This window comes from Desmodus rotundus, chromosome 3 (assembly GCF_022682495.2).
Source record: "Desmodus rotundus isolate HL8 chromosome 3, HLdesRot8A.1, whole genome shotgun sequence".
NCBI classification, from domain to species: Eukaryota; Metazoa; Chordata; class Mammalia; order Chiroptera; family Phyllostomidae; genus Desmodus; species Desmodus rotundus.
The window spans coordinates 44,731,962-44,750,465 of record NC_071389.1 but is presented as its reverse complement, the minus strand read 5'-3'; the positions used below and the strand labels follow the sequence as shown (position 1 = coordinate 44,750,465).

General features: G+C 38.9%; 1 protein-coding gene across 1 annotated transcript in view; it reads right to left on the bottom strand.

The window, feature by feature from the left end:
- Positions 1-18,177, bottom strand: part of UBE2U (ubiquitin conjugating enzyme E2 U) — a gene marked incomplete at its 5' end in the record, with an annotated part of 49,466 nt that extends 31,289 nt beyond the window's left edge. The window contains 4 exon segments of the mRNA XM_024565333.3: positions 6,617-6,659; positions 12,790-12,932; positions 15,695-15,780; positions 18,067-18,177. Of these exon segments, the coding sequence (XP_024421101.3) occupies positions 6,617-6,659; positions 12,790-12,932; positions 15,695-15,780; positions 18,067-18,177 (383 nt within the window).
- Positions 18,178-18,504: the final 327 nt, after the last annotated feature.

The following is an 18,504-nucleotide window of genomic DNA, read 5'->3' as shown; positions in this document are numbered from 1 at the left end:
TACGCAGTATAAGAAATACATGTGTTTATAGTTTCAACCAGTAACAGGACTTTATTGAGCATGATCATTGGCATACTGAATATGAAAAAAGTAGAAGACATTATTTTTAAACTGAATACCAGAGCTCATTATTTTGATGGGAAAATAAGATGTATACCTGAACTAGTAAATAGAATAGCTTTACATATTAACATCATCAAGTGTTACACCACTTAACACAGACATTTGGAGACTATAAGGACCATGGCTGTAAGCAGAAAATGTTGGAATAGGGAGATACAACTTTGTTTTGGAGACATTAGGGAAAGTGTCACTTGGAATATGGACCTGAAACCACGGAGAGAGGCATTTTAGGCCAGGGGACCATGGTGAGCAGTAAATAGCTCATACGGGGAGAAGCATCGTGCGTACATATGTACATACAGAAGATGTTGGGGAAAGAGATGATAGGAACACGATAATTGACTAGAGTGGAGAATTCCAATTCCAGAGGCCTTGGGATTTGATAAAAGAAGTGAAAATGGGCAACGCGGGGTCTTTCATTTAAGCAGAGAGTGGATCAGAGCTGATTCGGTAATCTTGATGCATTAGGCGATGGAGAGCAACCAGAAGTGCTCGAACAAGGCAAGCAAATGATGAAATCAGCGCGTAAGAGGTTTTTCTGGCCTTAGTATGCAGGGTGGATTATATGGGGAATTAAACGCTGGAGGACAAGTTAAGACACAAATGTGATAATTCAGGCAAGAGAAATGGAGAGCTAATACAAGGGTGGGAGCAAAGATTACGAAAGGGAGAAGATGAATCAATGGTAAAGAATTGACTGGACCGGTTGCCTGGTAGGGTGTGAAAGGTGAAGGAATTTGAGGGTCATATATTCTCCTAAAGCCCAGAAGACTGGTTAGTTTTGCTATTAATAGAAAGTGTCTAGAGAAACTGAAGTAAAATATGAGTTTAATTTTAAACACAGGTTTTGGGTGATGACCTTTAGGAGTGTGATTGAGAAATTGAGACTGGAAATAAGAGATTTGGGTCAAATCAACATAAAGGTTGATAGATGACGCCATTAGGGAAAACAAACTCCAAAAGAGTAATTAAGTGTTTAGAAAAGAAAGAGCAGAAACGGATTCATAGTTAAGAGGAGCCAGCGAAGAAAACGAAAGGATAATTAAGAGGAGAAGAGAACTGTGGTAGTGATATTTCACGGAAGCAACATCTCAGCCATAACAAAGTCCAATGATTAAATAAATCCTCCATGTGTCTGGATATCCAGTCCTGTAGTGCCAGGAGCACAGGCTGTGGAGTCACCTGGCCTGACTGAAAACACTCTGGAATGGTGACTTATTAGCTGTGTGACTTGGGGCAAACTCCCTAACCCCCCGCTCCTATTTCCTCAACTGTAAAATTGAGAGAGAGAATGTCTCCAGTGTTTCTTGTGAGCATTTGATGAAGTCATCCACAGTAAGAGCCATGCAGGGGGTTTAGCGCCCCTCAGCCCTCAGTGTCAGCTGCTCTCCTGAACTGACTCAGATAAGCACCTCATCATTTCTCTCCTGCAAACTCTAAACAGCTTCCTAACTGTTTTTCTAGTTCAGTATCTCCCTGCTCCAGGTTACCATGCCTCATGGTTAAAAACCACATTTGGTTATCTAATTCTATAGGATGGAATCTAAACACTCAAATATAACTCCAGGCTCTCCATCATCAAGCCATTTCCAACCTTCACTTCCACCATCCACCCACACTTCCAGAGGCGTCACCACACGGGACTTCCCGGTGACCCTGCGTATGCCGCAATATTACCTTTCTGTGCCTGTGCCAGCAGTTCTAGCTAGAGACTCCTTTGCTCTTTGTGCTCTCAAACTCTTCCTTATCAAGGTTCCGGTCCAATGAAATTATCATGTATGTGAAAATTGTCGCAGTGGACATTGTGGTCTCCCCTCCACCCACCAATAATTAGTTTCTTCTTCTCCCGTATGTGCCATTCGGTCTGATGGAATTGACCTCATACCTGGCTCCAAGTCAGGGCCTGAAGAATTTAGGGCTGTCTGACAATGGTGACTAGTTTAGGAATAGGAACCTGAAAAGATCCAGTCAGAGCAAAATTTATTCTAACATTCTAGTACATCTTGATACGTAGGAGGGTCAATCTCTTTGTTCGTCAAGGCTGCCTTGCTATTCTAAATCTTTTGTACTTCTAAATACATTTTAGAACCACCTTGTTAATTTCCAGAAAAGAACTTTTGAGATTGAATTGAATCTATTAATTAATTTGGGAAGAATTGGCATTATAATAATGTTGACTCATTCCCAGTCACAAACACTGTATATCTCTATTTCTTTAGGTCCTTAAAAATTTCCCCCAGATTTGTTTTGCAGTTTTCATTACAGTTGTCTTAGTCATCTTTATTAAATTTTGTTTTGCAATGGTATTTTTAAATTTTCACTTTCTATGTATTGATGGCTAGGATATAAAAACTTAGTTGATTTGTTAGTGTTCATCTTGTATCCAGGGCTGTTGTTGAATTTATTTATTAATTTTCAAGCTTTGTATATTCATTTGGATTTCCCTATGTAACTAATCCTGCTTTTTATGAATGAAGATAATTTACTTTCTTCTTTCCAAACTTTGTAACTTATTTCTTTTCCTTGCTTCATTGCACTGGCCAGTATAGTGTTAAGTAGAAGAGGTGATGATGGGCATACTTGTCTTGTTCCTAAACTCAGGAGAAAAAGCGTTCAACATTTCACATTAAGTATGAGGTTGGCTGTTGGATTTTTGTAGATTCCCTTTATTGGAATAAAGGAATACTCTTCCATTCCTACTTTGCTGATAATTTGTTATCATGAATGGGTGTTAAATTTTAGCAGATATATTTTCTGGGTTTATTGAGATCATTTTGGATTTTTTTCCTTAACATGGTGAGTGACATTGAATTTTCAAATTTAACCAACCTGGCTTTCCTGAAATCAAGCCCACTTTGTCATGATGTATTATGACTTTTTATGTATCAGTGGATTCAATTCCTTAAGATTTTAGTTAGATTTATGTATCTGTGTTTACAAGGGATATTGGTCTAATACATTTTTGCTTGTAATAATTTCATATTTCAGAATCAGAGTTTGGAAGTTTGGAAGTATACCCATTTCCTCTATTCTCTGAAAAAAGTTTTAATACCTTTTTAAAAATTTGTTTTATTTTGTAATAAGTTTAGATTTATAAAAGAGTTGTAAAGATAGTTGACTGTTTTTTAAAAATTAACTTAAAGCATAATTTGCATTCAGTAAAATGCAGATTTTGAGCGTACGGATGAATGACTTTCGACAAGAGACTACATCTGTACAACCACAAGCCCAAACGAGATACAGAATATTTTCATTAGTCCAGAAAGTTGCCTACTCCCCTTCGCAGCCAATCGCCCTTGACACTTTGTGCAATCACTGATCTTATTTCCATCACTATAGATTTGTTTTGCCTGCCTTAAAACTACATATAAATTGAATCTTATGTTATGCACTCCCTTGATTACTCTGGATTCTTTTGTATACTCAATATAACGTCTGCTTTACTGTTCCATGTTGTTGCATTTATCAACAGTCATTCATTTTTATTGCCAATAGTATTCCGTTTATGAATATAACGCAATTTATTTATATAGTCAACTGTTGATGGACATTTTAGCTTTTTCCAGTTTGGGATATTACAAATAAAGCTCCTATGAACATTTGTGTGCAAGTCTTTTTGTAATATGTATTTTAATTGCTCTTAGGTAAATATTAGGAGTGAAATCACTGGATCACTGGGTAGGTGAATGTGCCATGTTATAAGGAACGGCTAAATTGTTTCTCAGACTGGCTTTGGGCTTGTCAAATGATGCAATGTCTACAGAGATACAGGGGTGCCCCGCCAACACTGGGAGAGTTGGTTTCATGCAGTGGCACGCTCTCCCGATCCCCCCATCTTAGTCAATGACAGCGATACCCGTCTAGCTCAACCCAAAACCTAATAATAATTCTTGGTTCCATTTTTCTCTGATACCCTCCATCTCATCAAACCAAGCCTGAAATTCATCCACTTTGCTCCCTCTCTACATCTATGCCCTCAACCCTAGCCCAAACCACCATCATCTCTCCCCTGGTTTACTTAAATAACCTAATAATTCTCCTTGCTTCCACCTTAGATTCTTCACAATCTGTTCCCCCGCACAGCAGTTAAAACAGTCCTTTTAACATGTAAATCTCATTGCATCGTTCCCTTCTTTGAAGCTGCCCAACTGTGCCCAATTCGCACAGTTAATCTAATCAAATTGAAATTCCTTCCCTACTTTACAAAGGCCTAAATGACAGGGCCCTGCTGATTTCTCTTTCCTCACTGCCTACCCCTCTCTTCTTTTCCCCTTGCTGTGTTTCAGCTATGGCGGCTTCCTTTCTGGCCCACTAACACCCTGCTCATATGCAATTTAGGGTCTGGGAGGAGGAGGGAGGGGGAGATGCAGAGGAGAAAGGAAAGGGAGGAGGGGAGAGGTAGAGAGAAAGAGATTTGTTTTTCCAATTTTTTAAGTATTCATTGATTGATTCCTGTATTTGCCCTGACCAGGGTTGGAACCCACAACCTTGGCATGTTGGGATGATGCTCCGACCAACTGAGTTACATGGCCAGGGCTTGAATCGCTTTTGATTAAAGTTACATTTAGATCATTCTCCCAGGCCCCAAATTTTGTACTCTTGTCATCAGAACTGTCTCCTCTTCAGAGGAGAGTTTCCAGTTTTAGCTTATAAATCTTGTGAGGTCAGAGATCATATATTACTCAGTTGTGCAATCCCAACGCTGTACCACAGCACCTGGCACAGAGCATACGCTCAGTGAATGCATTTTAAATAAGTGAAAAAATAGCTGCTCTCCAAGAGGCTGCCCCTTATTTTATCAAATGATATCCTACAGCCCATGGGTAAACCTCCCAGATGACCAGCACAAGCTTAAATCACCTTCAGTTACTGAACATCAGCTGGATTCCCCTGACCACACTCTTTCTACCCAGTTGACTGGACTTCACCTACGTTTTGTTATGCCCTTCAAAAACAGGGTTTCAATCACCTGGCTATGCCTCTGGAACCATTTCTAGAGCCAGGTCACTTCTCCCAGCTCACAATAAAATTCTAGCCTGCGGGCTAGTCTGACAATACAAAGACAGCTTCTCTCTTGGAATAATTTCTCCAAGACCTCACTGTGAACACTCTATTGTAAAAACTAAAGGCTAGACAGAATTGAGCCTTATCCCATATATACCAGAGAAAATATCAGAATTCACAGCTACATAACAAACTGTAGCCTGATATGTACTGGGAGTTTAGGCATCATTGAAATCCAGATCATATTGCATCGTGTTCCGGAGATTTCTCTAGAGATTTCAGGCGAGCACTAGGCGAACACCACAAATCAGGCCTGATTCTGGCTTCATTTATCCTTAGTTTGGTTCAGAGGACCTTCGGAAGCTGGGACCAGAGAAGTCTTTATGTTCTGCTCTTATTGCCTTGTTAGTAAATGCTGGCACTGTACCTTTATGTACTACAAATAATTATACCCCAAATACAAAGAACTTTGTGATATTCTAGAGACGTTCATATTTTACAGGGATGTTCATGCATTCAACACCAGTTTATCACGGGTCCATTCTGTGCCAGGATGGTCACTTGCTTCTCTCTACATGGACAAGTTTAAGGGCAGCAATGTTCTCTACTGAATCCCAAACTAGTGTCCAACTCACTAGATCATGCTTATCTTCCTGCAATTTTTCCAACACTTTTACAAACAGACGCCACTTGGGTTACTTAATTTTACTCATCTTCAGGTCCAGTCAAGGAAACCTCAGCTGAAGTACACATTATTTCAACACCAGTTAATGGATGGTTTTTTACATCTGATTGGCTGTCAAATTAAGGCTAAAGGAAATGCTCAGGAAACTGATGAGGAGAATACTGACCTTGTTCATGTGTTCAAGGCTGAACTGATGCAATATTGTCAGGGTGTCTCCCAACAGTGGCTTCGGCCCTAACTCTCCCCACCTTCCTCTAATATCTATCTTCTGAATTGCTTAGATTTTTGCTCTCTATAATGGTTTGTGCTCATTATGTTCACAACATGCTTTCTCTCTTCAACAATAACATATAAAAATTAAAAGAATAGGCAAGTTCATATAGTAACATTCAATATTAATTCAATAGTCTAGAAAGAATTGAACAATTTTCCACATTCATCCTGAAGACATTTTAAACATGTGTTGTGAAAGATGTCTACTTCCTTTTCTGAGTTAAAAAAATTCAATTATGAGAGACAGTGTAAAATCACAGGTGGCAAACACAAGGCCCGTGGGCCAAATCCAGCCCTCCACCTTGTATTATCCGGCCCAGCACCTTGTTTCTATCTGGCAGCAGCACCGAGCTCCTTGCCCCTAGTTAAGGAGCAGTTACATGTATACAGTCCTAAATTACATTCAGCCCTTTGAAGGCAACCAGGAGGCTGATGTGGCCCCTGGTGAAAATGAGTTTGACACCCCTGGAAATAGTTTAATAGTCCTTTTAATAAATAAATTGACATAGAATTGTATCAAGAAAAACTTACCTGATAAATTTATCTGAGTCTTTCGATAACTCAGAGCTATCATCTTTCATTGTAAAAAAAAAAAAAAGAGAGAGAGAGAGAGAGAGAGGAAGAAAAGATACAGTTTAGTTGGAAGATTAAATACATGGCTTTAATGTGTACTCTTTCTGAAGTCTCAATAAAATGGTAATAGAGAAATAAAAATAAGGTATAAAACCTCAAGGAGAGCAAAAGAAAGACGGCAAGAAAATTTTCAAGACGGGAAGCAGATGTCAGAGGTAACTGCCTTAGCAGGCCTTAGAAACCTGAAACCCGACTACACGAAGAGGAAAGGTCAAGGAAGAGCAAGCAGATTTACACTTGAGAACTTGAGAAGCGATTCAGAAATTGCAGGTACCTGGTCCCTGTGAAAGGTGTGAGAGGCAGCACAGTTACCCAAGATGTATACCCTCCTCCCATGCAACCAGATGATCGCCACTGCCCAGGTAGGAGGAAGGGTGTTTAATTTCTGGGAAAACTGAGCCAGAGAGACTCGAGACTGGAGGAGACTAGGCACAAAGCAGAACAAGAATATAGTGAGGGACTGCAAGCAGTGAAAAAATCATATTGAATGTGTAAGATGCCTACTCTCTCCCCCATCCAGCTCTCAGAGTGTGAGCAACTAGCATCTCCCTCCAGGAACAAAATGGAGGATTTATCTCAGGGGCAATAGTCAAGCCTACTAATGACAACTAATGGTATCATCCTCCATTGAAAACCGACATGAAACAAAACCAACAAGTCCAGTCAGTACTTACATACTTCCAATTGCTTTCCATGCATCTTACGTCCACCATTCACAAAGAGATGGATAATAGAGGAGAAAATAGATTTTTTTTAAAATTAGAGGATCAGCTCAGTAGATCCCACATCCAAATATCTGGATATTTAAGAGAAAGAAAAGAAAATAAAGGGAGAAATAAATTATAAAAGGAATTACATCAGAAAAGTTTCCAGAACTAAAGGATTAAAGTTTTTAAAATGAGATTTAAACAGCCTATCAAATGCCCTACATATGAACAAGGAGGGGGACCCCCCAAGAAAAAACTACACTAAGAAACATTGTTAAGAATTTCAGATCACAGGAAATAAAGAGAAGACTTCAAAAGCTTCCAGAAAGAAAACACGTCACATGTGAAGAACTGGGCATCTGAACGAAACCAGGCTTCTCAAGAGCGACACTAGAAACAAGAAGGCAACAGGGTCTTCTCAATTCCAAAGAAAATTATTTCCAAATTAAAATTTTACTAAGCTGTGATATATGAGGCTGAAATGAACACAGTTTTAAGGCATGCAAAATCAGAAGAGATTTAGCTCTCATGACAAGGGAGCTCCTAGATGTGCTCCAACACGACGAAGGGGCAAACCCTGCACGAGGAACACAAGGGATCAAGCAGGAGCTCCGTGCAAAGGGCCGGCAAAGGGGCCACTGCAGGATGGATGCCTGTGAGAGCGCCGCCAGGTCAGAACGGGAGGAGGAGGAGGTCGCAGGAAGGAACTCTCCGAGGGAAATGCACCTGACGGAATGTCTGGGAGGTGTTTAGGGGAAGAACAGGTGAAAACAAACAAGGGAGTGAAAAACTGAGCCATTTGTGCAAGAAAAGAAAAACAATATTTCATGGCTCCTCCGTGACAAATATTTACTAAGTCATATTAATGTAGCCAAATTATATTAGGAGAATAGGGGACAGACAACGTAGGTGGAAATGGCAGTATAAGCGCTGCATCTTTACATTTCAGGAGACACCCATAAGTAATACCTAAAACTGAAAACCCCAGGAATATTAGCATAGAATAAACTTAGAAATGTAGTGGTAAATTCTGGAAGAAACAGCTAAACGTGCTGAAAGCTATTCGTACCTTGTGGGGATGGGGGAGGTACTTGGCAATGAAAGGTGCGGGCTGCCGAGGTCGGCTATATTTTATTAAAAACTCATTTTTATTATTTGTCCTTTAAAGCTATGAACGTGTATATTTCTTTGATAGAAAAGAAATACTTAACATTTTTAGTTAAAACAAACAATTTAGAGGCTTTGCTAAAATGCTGACTATCTGGTGCAACAAATTACAAAGGCAAAAAGAGATCTGTAATTCCCGCAAATAAAACCACACCCACAATCCTGCCAGACGCAGGTTCTCCTTATCTCCTGAGATCTGTAAATGACCGGACAGCTGCAACAATACTGTAATCACCAGCAACAAAATGGGGCTGGATGGTGGCACTAACGCTCCTGTTCTTCAACTAAATTTCTATGGGACTAAATTTCTTTCTTCTCTGACATCCAGAAAGTATTTGCCCCAGTGCAAGGGGTATTGCATAGTAACCACAAGAAGAAGTACCCCCTCTAGAAAGAAAATAAAACAATACCTGAAACCCTACGAGACATTACCTGCTTCAATTGTGGAAATAATTTTCTTTAAAGGTGTTCTATTGTTAGGAGGATTAAAAAAACAGTGAATATGGGAGCTTGAATTGAAGAAGAATCAAATGCTTATAACATCTTCCTAACTATATGAAGAATGAGATGTATTTGCCAGAATTATCAGGTTTTTAAAAGTATATAATGTTAATTAATATTATAATCTTCCTAATATTTCTATAATTCTTCTCTATTCTTGTATTATGGCTCTATTATAATAGGTCAGTTATTATATTGTAGTTTATTTAGATAAGTATCTGAAACTTATTAGCATAACCTTTGTTTACTTAACAAAAGCTACAGGACTATACCTGGTTAAGAGAAAAATTAGTACCTTAGGCTTGGCTACTGTTAGTATTTTTATACTCTCACTTTCAACCACAGATTTTTTAAATCATATGAATCCTATATTTTAAAATATCAAAACAAATGTGATAAACAGGAGATAAATATTATTTGACCATAAAACCACATAGAAATAAAAATTTGCTAAGACAGACCTGAAAATAAAGGGAGATTTATGAGCTTAATATAAAATGTGTTCATAGCAAGTTAGAAAATAAGTAGCAATATTCAGAATCTGGGCGGCAAAATAATTGTTTTATGTCATCTCCTTCCAGACCTTTCTTCTCCCTCCCCAAAGTTTCATAAACAAACTAAGACACAGATTGGAAGGTACTTGAAAAATCCCCTTGTCCAACACCGGACATTGAGCAAGTAGCTCTTTGACAACATCCCTGAAAAATAGCCATTAAACTTTACTAAATGAACACTGGTTATAGAAGCACACGACAAGGTCTACCTGGAAAAAGTCCAATCATTGTTAATATAACAAGAACGGTTTGCAGGACATCAGTGTAACCTGATGAAGCCAAGAAGAGTGGACTGGAATGCACATGCGTGAATAATGATGACTTCACTGTACTAGTCAGTGGGGGTGGTGGATGCCACTGAGTGAGCATGTGTACTGTGTGGCTGTCACACTCAAAATGACTGAGCAAGTAGAGCAATGAATCTGCATCCAATTTTGTGTTAAGCTTGAATATTCCTCCACAGAAACTATTTGGGTGACTCAGAGGCCTCTCTTGCCACATCCCTTCTCCTTCTTCCACTGTATTTCTCTGAGTGACTTTTCTGCCTTCCTCTTCTATTGTTAAGGGTTCATGTGATTACTTTGGGCCGATCTGCATAATTCAGGATAACCTTCCAATGTTAAGGTCAGTTGATTAGTAACCTAAAACCCATCTGCAAAGTCCTTTCACAGCACTACCTGGATTAGTGTTTGATTGCATTATCAGGGGATAGGAGACTAAGGCGACATCTTCAAAATTCTGCCTCTATAACATACGTGCAACTGGACAAAATAGGGGACCAGCAGTAACCAAAACTTAACAGTTTTTCTAGACCATAATCTTGTTTATCTGACAGCTCAAAATTAACATTAGCCCAAATTGCGAATATTTATTTGATAGTTCAGTATTTTGAATATCATAACATGGAAACTATGTAGTAAAATATAGCCACAATAATAGCAGAATACTAAGTGTAGATGCAGGTCAAAGGGGATTGTTGCATGTAACAGTCGTGGAAATGATGGCAGTCTTTCACTAATGAAAGCAATAACCTGACATCTGATATTTCAAAAGCAGCAAGATGTTTTTGCTATTGATATTTGAGTTTTCCTATTTGTAAGACACATTTGAGCTACGTTTCCAAGAATATTATAATGGCTTAAATTAGGATTCAATGTGGATTGCACTATACCTTTCAAAGTGGGTGGGAAGCAGATGAAACTTATCTTCTAGAGTAAGCTTTTAGTGTTTGGCTGGAAAGATAATTTTACTCAGAGAGCAACATCTGGTAAAGTTTATTCAATAGTCCTCACATTGACATTGTGCCTAAGACCTTTGCGTATAATGTGTACACATGCTACTAAGTCTATTTAATGATTTTTAAGAACTGGAATATAAGAAATATATTAAAATGTATAAATCAGAAGCCCTGCTAAACTAGTAAAAAAATAAAAGGTCAACTTTTAAATTAGCCATCTGATAGTACAAAATAACATAGGAAGCTCTGCAGAGGATAAGTACAAAAATTTGAAGCATCGCAAAACAACTGCACCAGTAGGCATATTTTGTAACATCCAATTAATTAAAGCGCAGAAATTCATTCTGTGGATGGGTGTTGATATTTACCTTTGCATTATATAAAGAAGTGTTCAAAAATTAAGATTATTAAGATTATAAAAATTTAGATGGTCACTCTATTTAGATATTAAAATATTTTAAACACTTTCAAATATCACTCCCTTGAATAACAATGTGATCATTATAAATGCATCTCATCTGTTAGTCAGTGGGGAGTGATGAAAAATTATGGCCTCTACTTGTACTGTCCTTTACAGTAATTTCTAGCCACATGTGACAATTTAAATTTAAATGACTGGAAATAAAATGAAAAACTTAGTGACACTAGCCACATTTCAAGTGCTCGGTAGACACGTGTGACCAGTGGCGACTATACTGGACAGCACTGACCGTGGACATTTCCGTCAGTGCAGGGAGTTCTGTTGGGCCACATTGGCCTTGAAGAAAACTATTAAATAGCCATTACAATATTAGCTGTAGCAATATATAAATTACTTGAGATAAAATGTTAAGTGGAAAGAGACAGGCTATATAATTTATACATATATGCCATAATTGCACCAATATGAAAATTCAGGTTCCTTCCGTCATTCATGCTACTAAATGTCAACACTCTCGGGGGTGGGGAGGGGTTCAAAGGTGAATCAGACCTGTTCCCTGACCTTGAGGAGCTTGAATAAGGAAACAGTACTACAGAGTTCTGATAGCAATTTGCTTAGGGTGCTGCTCAATAAGGAGCAAAGGAAGCCCCTCGAAACACAAAGCCATCAATTCTACCTAGGAGAGGAAATCAAGAAAGGCATTCCAGAAGAGCACGTATTTGATCTGACTTTATAATGTGAGCGTTGCTTGCCAGACAGGCTGAGGAAGAGGAGAGGAGAAAATGGGTTGCCAGTGAGAAAACTGGCCTTCAGCACTTTTTAAGGGCCAAGATTTGCTTGGGTTTGTAACTTTAGAGGTTAGAACTCCACAACTGCTTTTAAATCTGAACTGAACCAAGCGCTGTGAGTGAAGAAAAGCATGAAGACATCACAGGAGCGGGGCTGCGTGGTGTGTTTAAAACCCAGGTGCGAGGAGAGGTAAATCACTCGTCAGGCAGCAGAACTGGGCTTAGCCCTGTCGTGACTGAAACTGCAAGTTTTTAAACAGAAAATAGGAGAAAAGATCAGAAGGAAGGGCTAAAAACAGTAGGATCAGGGTTTTCCTTTATAACCAGCAGTGATTTTCCTTTCTACTGTCCTGTAATGGGGGCATATTTGATTTATAAGTCTGTTTGAAAAATAAAAAGACAAATGACTTTGTCATCTACTGGCTTCCCATGATGTGTTTCCATGACAACACTTGGTTGTCATTTTGCATTACTGCCTAGAAGTAAGAACAATCATAATATTAACTAGCTTTGATTGAGTTATTTTCTTGAACCACATATTTCAAGGAAAAAAAGGAAATAAATTTCATTAAATGTTGAGAATAATATCTCCTTGAATTAGGATTCAAGTGGTACTTTTTATTTTCCCCAATAAGCATGCTTACCTTTATAATCACAACAAAGTTGTTAAGACGAAACATCATTAAACACTGATACGGAACAAGGATAACAGGGCCCCTGATGATAAAAGTCGCAACTGGTCCTTTGCGTTTGGATGGAAAGGAATGGTTCTAAATGTCACAACTGGAGGGACAAAATTATATTCTGATGTAAAGTTTACCGTCACTTGCAAGAATATTCTTTACATAGGAATATGCAATAAGAAAAAACATTTTTACTAAATTGTCACATGGTACTAGTTAACTGTAACCTGATTAACACTGAGGTTTCTTCCTACAGTTTAGCCTCCCAACGTCCCTAGAGTTTTATTCTTAAGTAAATTGATCATAGGGTTCACAGACCCCTCTCGTTTGTATAATACACTCCTCACAATCTAACCCTATTTTATCAGCCTGTTTTTCATCCACTAACTCTGTTCCCTCACACCTTCCCCATTCACTGTGTATCTGAACTCACTGTTCCAGAATTCGGTGCACCCTCTCTTTGCCATGCTGTTTATTCTGCCTGAATTTCCTTCTCTTCCTTCTATACCTGGCAAACTCTTATGCATTCTGTAGGACTCAACTCAAATGTCACTTCCTCACAGAGCTATTCTTGACTCTCCAAGGCAAAATTAACTATTCACTTCCTCCTTGGCAATCTGTCCATAATCTAATAGCATATAACATATTTCGTTGTAATTATCCACTTTACATGTTTTCCCCCCCTACCTCACTCAACAAATCTAGCTTACTAATCCACTACTGAAAGAGTGCATGATTACTAAGTTTTATAGTGGTCCAGTCTTCTTGAAAATTTGATTTATGGCAATTTTGGGAAAAATCATGGAGAATAAAAATGAGAGATAATTGTGAAATTTTTAAAAATTTTTATTTTTAAGCATATTTTATTGATTATGCTATTACAGTTGCCCAATTTTTTCTCCCCTTTATCACCCATCCACACTGTACCCTCCACCCTCTGGCATCCATCTCTTCACCTTAGTTCATGCCCATGGGTTGTATGTATAAATTTTTTGGCTTCTCTGTTCCCTATACCATTCTTAACCTCTCCCCATCTATTTTATGCCTACCAATTATGCTTCTTATTCCCTGTATCTTTCCCCGCATTCTTCCCCTCTTCCTCCCCACTGATAACCCTCCATGTGATCTCCATTTCTCCGATTCTCTTCCTGTTCTAGTTGTTTGCTTAGTGTTTGTTTTTTTTTAGATTCGGTTGTTGATAATTGTGAGTTTGTTGTCATTTTACTGTTCATATTTTCGATCTTCTATTTCTTAGTAAGTCCCTTTAACATTTCAGGTAATAAGGGCTTGGTGATGATAAACTCCTTTATCTTGATCTTATCTGGGAAGCATTTTATCTGCCCTTCCATTCTAAATGATAGCTTTGCTGGATAGAGAAATCTTGGATGTAGGTCCTTGCCTTTCATGACTTTGAATACTTCTTTCCAGCCTCTTCTTGCCTGTAAGGTTTCATTGGAGAAATCAGCTGATAGCCTTATGAGAACTCCTTTGTAGGTAACTCTGTCCTTTTCTCTTGCTGCTTTTAAGTTTCTTTCTTTATCTTTTATCTTGGGTAACTTAATTATGATCTGCCTTGCTGTGTGCTTCCTTCTGTCCAATTTCTTTGGGACTCTCTGAGCTTCCTGCACTTCCTGGAAGTCTATTTCCTTCACCAGATTGGGGAGTTTTCCTTCATTATTTGTTCAAATAAGTTTTCAATTTCTTGCTCTTGTTCTTCTCCTTCTGGCAGCCCTATGATTCAGATGTTACAGTGTTTAAAGTTGTCCCACAGGTTCCTAAGCCTCTCCTCATTTTTTTGAATTCTAGTTTCTTTATTATGTTCTGGTTGGATGTCTATTGCTTCCTTTTGTTCCAAATCATTGATTTGAGTCCTGGTTTCCTTCCCTTCACTGTTGGTTTCCTGTATATTTTCTTTATTTCACCTTGAGTAGCCTTCATTTCTTCCTTCATTTTGCAACCCAGCTCAGTCAGTTCTGTGAGCATCCTGATTACCAGTGTTTTGAACTGTGCATCAGATAGGTTGTCTATCTCCTTGTTGCTTAGTTCTTTCTCTGGAATTTTGATCTGTTCTTTCATTTGGGCCATATTTCTTTGTCCTGGAGCACCTGTTATGTTGTAAGGGAGCACGACCTTAGGTATTCGCCAGGGTGGGGCAACCCTCTTTGCTGTGTTGTGGTGCTGTCTGTGGGGGAGGAGTCAGAAAGGGAACAATGCTGCTCGCTTGCTCTGCTCTAGGGGTACTTTCCAATGAACCCTCCTGTGAGACTGGGAGTTTCTCCCACCATGGCAACCCCCTCAGTATTTTACAGCTATCTTTGAATCTTTAGTTTCCCATCCAGCCAGCCCTGCCTTGCCTGTGTGGTCTGCAGCTTTGCTGTGCGTCCTCTCCCTTCAGCCACCCGTCTCCCATCTCTGCTCCTCCTACCGGTCTGGATGAATGTTTCTTTAACTCCTTAGTTGTCAGAGTTCCATGCAGTTTGATTTTCTGGCACTTATGGTTGTTTATTGTTTTTAAATTAGTTGTTATCCTTTTGGTCGTGTGAGGAAGTGAAGTGTTTCTACCTACTCCTCATCTTGGCCAGAACTCCCTAATTGTGAAGTTTTGATGCCAAAAAGAACTTTGATAGCTAGTCTCTGATTTCATGGGAAAGTGTTAGGAGCTATTCTCAACCATTATGCTTTATTTTGCCTGCTTCTTAATGTAATAACATTAAGGTTTGGCATAAAGAACAACTCCAACCTAAAATTTCCATCTGTGTTGACAAATGGCAAAAATTAAGCCATACAATGAAAAAATAACATGTAAACACTTTCAGAATTCTAGAATATTCATATAATGCAACCTTATTTTGCATATAAAGAACATGGGCTAAAATGGCACAAACGCTTTTTAAAAAGTAGACTGATTTTGAACACACACGCCATGCTAAACTGTATTCCGTAGACCTTCAATATCAGCCTCCCATTCCATCATATCTTCACTTACAGGAAAGGCAGTAATACCCTTTAATTAAAAAAACAGTTCAAAGCAGTAAAAAGATTAAATATTCACTGCAGCTTTGAAAATCAGTTATCAGGTTACAATGAATTCCAAAAACTCTATCTTTTCTTTTCCTGATGAATTATTCATTTGCTGATTTGGGGAAGTACTATATTTTGTGTTATTACACAGCTGTTAAGGTAAATTCCAGGAAGCACACACAACAGTAAATTTAAAATAAAGCATAAGTGTGGAAATCCCAAGTGGGAGTAGAAGATCAAGACTGTGATATGTGGCTTATTTAAGTCAATAGCCAGTTTGTGATTCAAATTAGAAGAGAAGGAAATAATTGAAAAGCATGCATTTCTTCAGAGCTCTTTAAAACTATTGGGTTGGCCAAAAAGTCTGTTATGTTTTTTCCATAAAATAAGAGACATTTTTCATTTTCACCAATAACTTTATTGATTGGGGTAGTTTGAGTATGTCGGGTATCTCCCGCTATTGGCTTCTAGTGGGTAGAGGCCAGGGGTGATGCTAAAAACATCCTCTAATGAACAAGACAGCCCCACAGCAAATAATTTTTTTGCCAAAATGTCAATAGTACCAAGAAACTTCACAAACCACTTTGGACACATCTGATCAGTCACAGCACCTTCGCCATACACAGCAACAAATCTTTTTTTGCATTTTAATTGCATTTTTACCTTTCTTGAAATAATAAAGCATAATATACCAAAAATGTTGTGTATTTTCTTCCATCCTCAATATTAAAATGGCTGCACAAAAATTCACCAATTTTGATAAGTTTTTTTAAAACGCACACTGATATGACAGCTGTCACAATACAATCTAACAAAATTGTTTGAATGAAGTTAAAGACAACTAAGTACTACTAGAACCATTGTATGGAACAAACGTAATGGACTGTTTAGCCAATCCAACATATGGATGCTATATGGAAGGCATGAAGTGAGAACATTTTCATTAAGAAAAACACAACTCCAAGATTATGCTTTATATAAAAATAAATTTCCCTACAAGTGAGATATTGTTGCAATAGAGGGACAGGAATGTACAGGGTGGGGCAAAAGTAGGTTTACAGTTGTTCGACTGGAAAATAATACAATAATTAATATATAAAAATACAAGAATAAACTCTGTTTTGCGTACTCACAACTATAAACATACTTTTCTATTCTTTCTCTGAAGTGTTCCCTTTTCGTCCATGTCTTCCTTTAAAAAAAATTTCAATACTGTATGTTATATATCAGCCTATGGTACCCACCAACATGGATAACTTTATTGGTGGCACTTGAAGCAAAGCCTTCCTCTGGGTTAAAATTATAAGGGAAGGGCATCTATGTATTGTGATAGTGATGGGGGACTTGACTGTTGGAAAATTTTAGGTAGTAGCTAATAAGCTTAGCAATCAATGCATGTAAAAGCTGTTGTTCCAGGAACCAAAGGGATGACCCACCCTGAGTCCCGGAGGCCACAAGCAGTTCCCTCTTTGTGCTCTAGGAGGACTGCAGGCAATCAAGAAGGCATCTGAGCCGCTGTGCTCCAGGGTGAGCTGTGCACCACCCAGGACGCAGATGAAAGAATGCTGCCCCTTTTATCTGATTAGTTTCTCCCCTGAATTCTAAACCCCTTACCTACACTTTTCTTCTCCTTATAAAAAGGGGCGGTTGAAAACAGGTTGAAAACAGAATGTAAGATGGTCTGTTAGGGTACAAACTCGCTGTCTTTTCAGATCACCAGCCATCTGAATGAAGCGCCCCAAAAGATTCAGTCCCAGTCTCTGCTTATCCGGTCTGGTCTGGGATGAACACCAGCTTTTCCGTTTCAATAGCTGTTGGCAAAAAGTGCACTGGACAGGAAGTAGTAGAACAGAAGACTTAAGAGCAATGGGTTTGGGAGTCAGAACAGCCAATGATAGAATCCTGAGGCCAAATATTTACTGGACCTTTCTGAGGCTCAGGTTTCTGGTAGGTGAAACAAAACACTGCTTATAGTATTGCAGTTAACGAGAGCAGCCCTGCACCTGCAGTCACTTACCATCTGATCGACCCTGATATTCAGGGCTGAAATCCATATAAATTACTCAGCACAATGTGCCCAATATTGTTATTATTACTACGAAGTAATTATTATTATTAAGTGGGTTGTTACAATAAAATAGATGTTAAACAATACTGTAGTGGTAAATTTGGTTTAACTAAATTATGCCTTACAGAATAAACACAGATCAAACTGCTTTTTAAAAGTTTTGCCCAGTGAAACCCATCGCTCGGAGGTCCCCGTACTCACCTCATAGTTGTTCTCTTTCAATTCTCCGAAATCTCTTTGCAGCAGGAAGTAAGCTCTGCAGGACGTGATAAGGCAGCAAAGGTCTGGCACTCGTCTCCACCCTCCTAGGGTTTACTCTGCGGCAGGTGTGTTAGGTTACGAGTCACCCTCCACACCTGGTTAACTAAGTCCCTCGCTTTCTAGAGTCGCAGAACACTGCGTGCTCCCAAGATCAATGGCTTCGAAGTTGGGCACATAACAGGGCCCTTCTATTCTCCTCTGACTCATCCAAACTAAGTGTTCCAGAGGGAAAAGTTGGGCACGTTCCTGACTGTGGTGCGTCACTCCAGGGCCAGCCCACAGCCCAGTCTCAAGGCAAATGAGGACCAGCGCTTGGGACAACCGCGTTGTTGCTGCGTGAAATGAACCTAAGAGGCCTAGGCTTACCGCCGGCCCGGG